General features: G+C 49.7%; 1 protein-coding gene across 1 annotated transcript; it reads right to left on the bottom strand.

The window, feature by feature from the left end:
• Nucleotides 1–7,617, bottom strand: LOC117319512 (methylmalonic aciduria and homocystinuria type D protein, mitochondrial-like). Its single transcript, XM_033874303.1, has 4 exons — nucleotides 7,490–7,617; nucleotides 6,747–6,883; nucleotides 873–959; nucleotides 1–224 (listed from the first exon to the last, which is right to left on the bottom strand). The coding sequence occupies exons 1-4, from the start codon at nucleotides 7,569–7,571 to the stop codon at nucleotides 30–32; spliced, it is 501 nt and encodes a 166-aa protein (XP_033730194.1). The 5' UTR covers nucleotides 7,572–7,617; the 3' UTR covers nucleotides 1–29.
• Nucleotides 7,618–8,033: the final 416 nt, after the last annotated feature.

The raw sequence follows: 8,033 nt of genomic DNA, 5'->3' as shown, positions 1-8,033 counted from the left end.
ACCTGAAAGACATGGCAGGGCTGCCATCGCTAGGAGTCTGTCATCACCTCTATGATCGGGTGTGAGAGGGGTGCATTAGTAAACAAACATCCTACATAGCATTTTGTTCCCCATAAATGGTGCCTTATAACTTTGCAGCACCCTAAATCTTCTATTTCAAATCCTAATTTACGATATGCTTCATCAGTTTCAAACAGTGTGGCATTTGTGTGAGGACCAAGGAACTGAAAAAAAGAAACAAAATGAATGTTTTATACATGAATGTTTTTCGTGAATACAAAGAGTACATGTATATGTTCAATAAATCACTTGATCAGTTACATAATTCCACATTTAGGGGCGAGATCGTCTCGGAGTAAAAAAAGTCAGAAAAACAAAATTCATGAATGTTTTTTATGGCAAATTTAAAACTTTACCTTACGACAAACATACAAGAAAGGTCTATTAATCTAGCAATAAGCCTATGTCGGATAAAAAGTCAAAATGGTATTCCAATCCAATGTCTCCCCAATGAGCTCACACCCTTCTTTGAATCAAAGTTTATCGGTTGGCCCCCTGGGTTTACATTTGTAGTTACACTATTTTTTGTAAATTTTCCACCCTGCTGGTTTTACTGTGTTACATGTTATACAAATTGAGAGTCCAGGTACATGTATATAGAATTAATCTTACTTACTGGTTTCATGGTGTTACATAATATTCAAATTGAGAGTCCAGGTATATAGAATTAATCTTACTTACTTGTTTTGATGGTGTTAAATAATATTCAAATTGAGAGTCCAGGTATATAGAATCAACAGTACTTACTGGTTTTATTGTGTTTGATATTGTTTACAGTGAGAGTCCAGGTATATAGAATCAACAGTACTTACTGGTTTTCCACACGAAGGATCTATAAAATCCGCCCAGTAACCTCCACTCTCCAGAGCTTCACAAATCTCCTTTGCACCCTGAATAAACTGTCAAGGCACAAAACCAATCAGTAAAATAAACCAATCAGTAAAATAAACCAATCAGTAAAATAAACCAATCAGTAAAATAAATCAATCAATAAAATAAACCAATCGGTAAAATAAATCAATCAGTAAAATAAACCAATACAGAAAAGTAACCAATCAGTAAAATAAACCAATCAGTAAAATAAACCAATACAGAAAAGTATCTTTTTTACCAACAATGATTATAATTAATAGTATCGTGTCAGATTTATGTCTTTTTGTTTAAATCTAAGTAGAAATGAAGTCTAGTAGATCTGATTTATTCCTTTTCCTCCTCAACTATATATCTCCCCTCCCACATCTCCACATTATCTTCCTGCAGTCTACATCGCCCCTCTCCAGCCCCTCTTTATCCTACTTCAATCTACACCTCCTCTCCCCAGCCCCCTCTTTATCCCCCTTCATTCTACATCTCCCCTCCCCAGCCCCCTCTTTATCCCCCTTCATTCTACATCTCCCCTCCCCAGCCCCCTCTTTATCCTCCTTCAGTCTACATCTCCCCTCCCTGGCCCCCTCTTTATCCTCCTTCAGTCTACATCTCCCCTCCCCAGCCCCCTCTTTATCCTCCTACAGTCTACATCTCCCCTCCCCAGCCCCCTCTTTATCCTCCTACAGTCTACATCTCCCCTCCCCAGCCCCCTCTTTATCCTCCTACAGTCTACATCTCCCCTCCCCAGCCCCCTCTTTATCCTCCTTCAGTCTACATCTCCCCTCCCCAGCCCCCTCTTTATCCTCCTACAGTCTACATCTCCCCTCCCCAGCCCCCTCTTTATCCTCCTTCAGTCTACATCTCCCCTCCCCCCCTCTTTATCCTCCTTCAGTCTACATCTCCCCTCCCCAGCCCCCTCTTTATCCTCCTTCAGTCTACATCTCCCCTCCCCAGCCCCCTCTTTATGCTCCTTCAGTCTACATCTCCCCTCCCCAGCCCCCTCTTTATCCTCCTTCAGTCTACACCTCCCCTCCCCAGCCCCCTCTTTATCCTCCTTCAGTCTACATCTCCCCTCCCCAGCCCCCTCTTTATCCTCCTTCAGTCTACATCTCCCCTCCCCAGTCCCCTTTTTATCCACCTCCCTTCATCTCCCCTCTCCAGCTCCTCCCTTCATCTCCCCTCCCCAGCCCCCTCATTATCCTCCTCCCCTCCCCAGCCCCCTCTTTATCCTCCTTCATTCTACATCTCCCCTCCCCAGCCCCCTCTTTATCCTCCTTCAGTCAACATCTCCCCTCCCCAGCCCCCTCTTTATCCTCCTTCAGTCTACATCTCCCCTCCCCAGCCCCCTCTTTATCCTCCTTCAGTCTACACCTCCCCACCCCAGCCCCCTCTTTATCCTCCTTCAGTCTACATCTCCCCTCCCCAGCCCCCTCTTTATCCTCCTTCAGTCTACACCTCCCCTCCCCAGCCCCCTCTTTATCCTCCTTCAGTCTACACCTCCCCTCCCCAGCCCCCTCTTTATCCTCCTTCAGTCTACATCTCCCCTCCCCAGCCCCCTCTTTATCCTCCTTCAGTCTACATCTCCCCTCCCCAGTCCCCTCTTTATCCTCATTCAGTCTACATCTCCCCTCCACGGCCCCCTCTTTATCCTCCTTCAGTCTACATCTCCCCTCTCCAGTCCCCTCTTTATCCTCCTTCAGTCTACATCTCCCCTCCCCAGCCCCCTCTTTATCCTCCTTCAGTCTACATCTCCCCTCCCCACCCCCTCTTTATCCTCCTTCAGTCTACATCTCCCCTCCCCGGCCCCCTCTTTATCCTCCTTCAGTCTACATCTCCCCTCCCCAGTCCCCTCTTTATCCTCATTCAGTCTACATCTCCCCTCCCCAGCCCCCTCTTTATCCTCCTTCAGTCTACACCTCCCCTCCCCAGCCCCCTCTTTATCCTCCTTCAGTCTACATCTCCCCTCCCCAGCCCCCTCTTTATCCTCCTTCAGTCTACATCTCCCCTCCCCAGTCCCCTTTTTATCCACCTCCCTTCATCTCCCCTCTCCAGCTCCTCCCTTCATCTCCCCTCCCCAGCCCCCTCATTATCCTCCTCCCCTCCCCAGCCCCCTCTTTATCCTCCTTCATTCTACATCTCCCCTCCCCAGCCCCCCCTCTTTATCCTCCTTCAGTCAACAATCTCCCCTCCCCAGCCCCCTCTTTATCCTCCTTCAGTCTACATCTCCCCTCCCCAGCCCCCTCTTTATCCTCCTCAGTCTAACACCTCCCCACCCCAGCCCCCTCTTATCCTCCTTCAGTCTACATCTCCCCTCCCCAGCCCCCTCTTTATCCTCCTTCAGTCTACATCTCCCCTCCCCAGCCCCCTCTTATCCTCCTTCAGTCTACATCTCCCCATCTTTATCCTCCTTCAGTCTACATCTCCCCTCCCCTCCCCAGCCCCCTCTTTATCCTCCTTCAGTCTACATCTCCCCTCCCCAGCCCCCTCTTTATCCTCATTCAGTCTACATCTCCCCTCCCCAGCCCCCTCTTTATCCTCCTTCAGTCTACATCTCCCCCTCCCCAGGCCCCCTCTTTATCCTCCTACAGTCTACATCTCCCCTCCCCAGCCCCCTCTTTATCCTCCTACAGTCTACATCTCCCCTCCCCAGCCCCCTCTTTATCCTCCTACAGTCTACATCTCCCCTCCCCCAGCCCCCTCTTTATCCACCTTCAGTCTACATCTCCCCTCCCCAGCCCCCTCTTTATCCTCCTACAGTCTACATCTCCCCTCCCCGCCCCCTCTTTATCCTCCTACAGTCTACATCTCCCCTCCCCAGCCCCCTCTTTATCCTCCTTCAGTCTACACCTCCCCTCCCCCGCCCCCTCTTTATCCTCCTTCAGTCTACACCTCCCCTCCCCAGCCCCCTCTTTATCCTCCTTCAGTCTACATCTCCCCCTCCCCAGCGCCTCTTTATCCTCCTTCAGTCTACATCTCCCCTCCCCAGCCCCCTCTTTATCCTCCTTCAGTCTACATCTCCCCTCCCCGGCCCCCTCTTTATCCTCCTTCAGTCTACATCTCCCCTCCCTGGCCCCCTCTTTATCCTCCTTCAGTCTACATCTCCCCTCCCTGGCCCCCTCTTTATCCTCCTTCAGTCTACATCTCCCCTCCCCGGCCCCCTCTTTATCCTCCTTCAGTCTACACCTCCCCTCCCCAGCCCCCTCTTTATCCTCCTTCAGTCTACATCTCCCCTCCCCAGCCCCCTCTTTATCCTCCTTCAGTCTACATCTCCCCTCCCCAGCCCCCTCTTTATCCTCCTTCAGTCTACATCTCCCCTCCCTGGCCCCCTCTTTATCCTCCTTCAGTCTACATCTCCCCTCCCTGGCCCCCTCTTTATCCTCCTTCAGTCTACATCTCCCCTCCCCAGCCCCCTCTTTATCCTCCTTCAGTCTACATCTCCCCTCCCCAGCCCCCCCTTTATCCTCCTTCAGTCTACATCTCCCTCCCCAGCCCCCTCTTTATCCTCCTTCAGTCTACATCTCCCCTCCCCAGCCCCCTCTTTATCCTCCTTCAGTCTACATCTCCCCTCCCCAGCCCCCTCTTTATCCTCCTTCAGTCTACATCTCCCCTCCCCAGCCCCCTCTTTATCCTCCTTCAGTCTACATCTCCCCTCCCCACACCCCCCTCTTTATTCCTCCTTCAGTCTACACCTCCCCTCCACCCCTCTTTGTCCTCCTCAGGTCTACGGCTCTCCTCCCCAGCCCCCTCTTTATCCTCCTTCAGTCTACAACCTCCCTCTCCCCCCTCTTTATCCTCCTTCAGTCTACATCTCCCCTCCCCAGCCCCCCTCTTTATCCTCCTTCAGTCTACATCTCCCCTCCCCAGCCCCCTCTTTATCCTCCTTCAGTCTACACCTCCCCTCCCCAGCCCCCTCTTTATCCTCCTTCAGTCTACATCCCCCTCCCCAGCGCCTCTTTATCCTACCTCCTTCAGTCTACATCTCCCCTCCCCAGCCCCCTCTTTATCCTCCTACAGTCTACATCTCCCCTCCCCAGCCCCCTCTTTATCCTCCTACAGTCTACATCTCCCCTCCCCCAGCCCCCTCTTTATCCACCTTCAGTCTACATCTCCCCTCCCCAGCCCCCTCTTTATCCTCCTACAGTCTACACCTCCCCTCCCCAGCCCCCTCTTTATCCTCCTACAGTCTACATCTCCCCTCCCCAGCCCCCTCTTTATCCTCCTACAGTCTACATCTCCCTCCCCCAGCCCCCTCTTTATCCACCTTCAGTCTACATCTCCCCTCCCCAGCCCCCTCTTTATCCTCCTACAGTCTACATCTCCCCTCCCCAGCCCCCTCTTTATCCTCCTACAGTCTACATCTCCCCTCCCCAGCCCCCTCTTTATCCTCCTTCAGTCTACACCTCCCCTCCCCAGCCCCCTCTTTATCCTCCTTCAGTCTACACCTCCCCTCCCCAGCCCCCTCTTTATCCTCCTTCAGTCTACATCTCCCCTCCCCAGCGCCTCTTTATCCTCCTTCAGTCTACATCTCCCCTCCCCAGCCCCCTCTTTATCCTCCTTCAGTCTACATCTCCCCTCCCCGGCCCCCTCTTTATCCTCCTTCAGTCTACATCTCCCCTCCCTGGCCCCCTCTTTAATCCTCCTTCAGTCTACATCTCCCCTCCCTGGCCCCCTCTTTATCCTCCTTCAGTCTACATCTCCCCTCCCCGGCCCCCTCTTTATCCTCCTTCAGTCTACACCTCCCCTCCCCAGCCCCCTCTTTATCCTCCTTCAGTCTACATCTCCCCTCCCCAGCCCCCTCTTTATCCTCCTTCAGTCTACATCTCCCCTCCCCAGCCCCCTCTTTATCCTCCTTCAGTCTACATCTCCCCTCCCTGGCCCCCTCTTTATCCTCCTTCAGTCTACATCTCCCCTCCCTGGCCCCCTCTTTATCCTCCTTCAGTCTACATCTCCCCTCCCCAGCCCCCTCTTTATCCTCCTTCAGTCTACATCTCCCCTCCCCAGCCCCCTCTTTATCCTCCTTCAGTCTACATCTCCCCTTCCCCAGTCCCCCCTCTTATCCTCCTTCAGTCTACATCTCCCTCCCCAGCCCCCTCTTTATCCTCCTTCAGTCTACATCTCCCCTCCCCAGCCCCTTCTTTATCCTCCTTCAGTCCTACATCTCCCCTCCCCAGCCCCTCTTTTATCCTCCTCCAGTCTACACCTCCCCTCCCCCCCTCTTTGTCCTCCTTCAGTCTACGTCTCTCCTCCCCAGCCCCCTCTTTATCCTCCTTCAGTCTACACCTCCCCCCCCCCCTCTTTATCCTCCTTCAGTCTACATCTCCCCTCCCCAGCCCCCTCTTTATCCTCCTTCAGTCTATCATCTCCCCTCCCCAGCCCCCCCTCTTTATCCTCCTTCAGTCTACATCTCCCCTCCCCAGCCCCCTCTTTATCCTCCTTCAGTCTACATCTCCCCTCCCCAGCCCCCTCTTTATCCTCCTTCAGTCCTACATTCCCCTCCCCAACCTCCTCTTATCCTCCTTCAGTCTACATCTCCCCTCCCCAGCCCCCTCTTTATCCTCCTTCAGTCTACATCTCCCCTCCCCAGCTCACTTTTTATCCACCTCCCTTCATCTCCCCCACCCTCTTTATCCTACTCCCTTCATCCTCCCCTCCCCAGCCCCCTTTTTATCCACCTCCCTTCATCTCCCCTCCCCACCCCCCTTTTTATCCTCCTCTCTTCATCTCCCCTCCATCCCTCCTCCCTTCTTCATCTCCCCTCATCAGCCCCCTCTTTATCCTTATTCAGTCTGTAGATCCCCTTCCTCCCCTGAAGTACTTACAGCTGCCAACAGTGCCTCCCTTTCTTCGTCCACATCTGTATTCCACATACTCATATCATTGTCTGTCCTTTGACTGATTGTCACAAGTGTCAGAGTACCATTCATTATGTCACGACCAGGGAAAAGGTTTTTAAAATCTGGAAAATTTCAATTCAATTTGATTAGAGCAATTTATTAGGAGAGAGGAGGGAATTTGAAGAAATGCATGAAAAGTGTGCGAAAGAAACAACTAGGAAATACCAAAACAATTCAGCAAATTCTTTGAGTCATTACATCAAAGTTCATCAATTATAAAACATATTTCAAAGAACAGTGTATTAATTATGGAAAGTACATTGCTATATATATATGAAATGTGTTTTTTCAGTATGTGTATTTATTAAGTACATCTGCTAGAGTAAACATATGTTCTAGATTTGAACCATCTCTGGTTTCACAAATCAAGTACTTCCAAATTCCCTACTTCAAGCCAAACTTTTAAAAAAGAAAAAAAATCAAAGGGCTATAACTCTGTATGTTGCGGTAGGAGATGTGGATCAATTTCAGTACAGGACACCTTACCATCCGAAGATACAGGTGTATACAAAATCTGGTAATTGTAGGTTATTTGTTTCTGAAATAAATGTGACACACAATGACAAAACGGAGATAAAAACCACATTTAGTAAAGTTGGAGACACAATTTAGAACACAATGTAGTCTGTAATCCTAAAACATCAGGACATAAAATCTTGTTCACTTACCCACTTTCATGATGTCGGGACATTCCTGGGCAATATATTCCAGTCTGTCTGATGGAAGAGGAATATGGGAATCTTCTGTCATAAAACCGTCTTCTTCCTGAGACTTTACATAATAAAAGTCATAAATAATAATTATATCTACATATGTATACATCAATCCATGAAATACTATCCTTAAAATCCTCTTATACACACATGCGTTTTCTCTGCATCCTTGGAGAATCAAAGTCCACACCCACCAGTTGCAGTCAAAAAAAATTTTTATGTTAAATAAAACAAGAGTTGTCAGAAGATAATATAGCTTGCCGAGTGGGTTAAAATTAAGATTTCTTTATTAAGTAGGTCAAAGGTCACGGTCAAGGTCAGAAGGTTCACAAAGCTAATTCCAATGGAAAATTTTGTCATAAGGAATGCATGTGAAATCTGTAAACTTTATTCCCATTAGTATTGACACAATACTGTTTATAAAAACTGTAACCTAGCTGTCTATGGACAACACCAATGCCAACATCAGGGGTCAATATAGCTCCCCTGGACTTTGTCA

The sequence above is a fragment of the Pecten maximus genome, unplaced genomic scaffold (genome assembly GCF_902652985.1).
Source record: "Pecten maximus unplaced genomic scaffold, xPecMax1.1, whole genome shotgun sequence".
In the NCBI taxonomy this organism is placed as follows: domain Eukaryota; kingdom Metazoa; phylum Mollusca; class Bivalvia; order Pectinida; family Pectinidae; genus Pecten; species Pecten maximus.
Note: the sequence above shows the minus strand (reverse complement) of the source record. Positions and strands in the feature narration are given on the sequence as shown.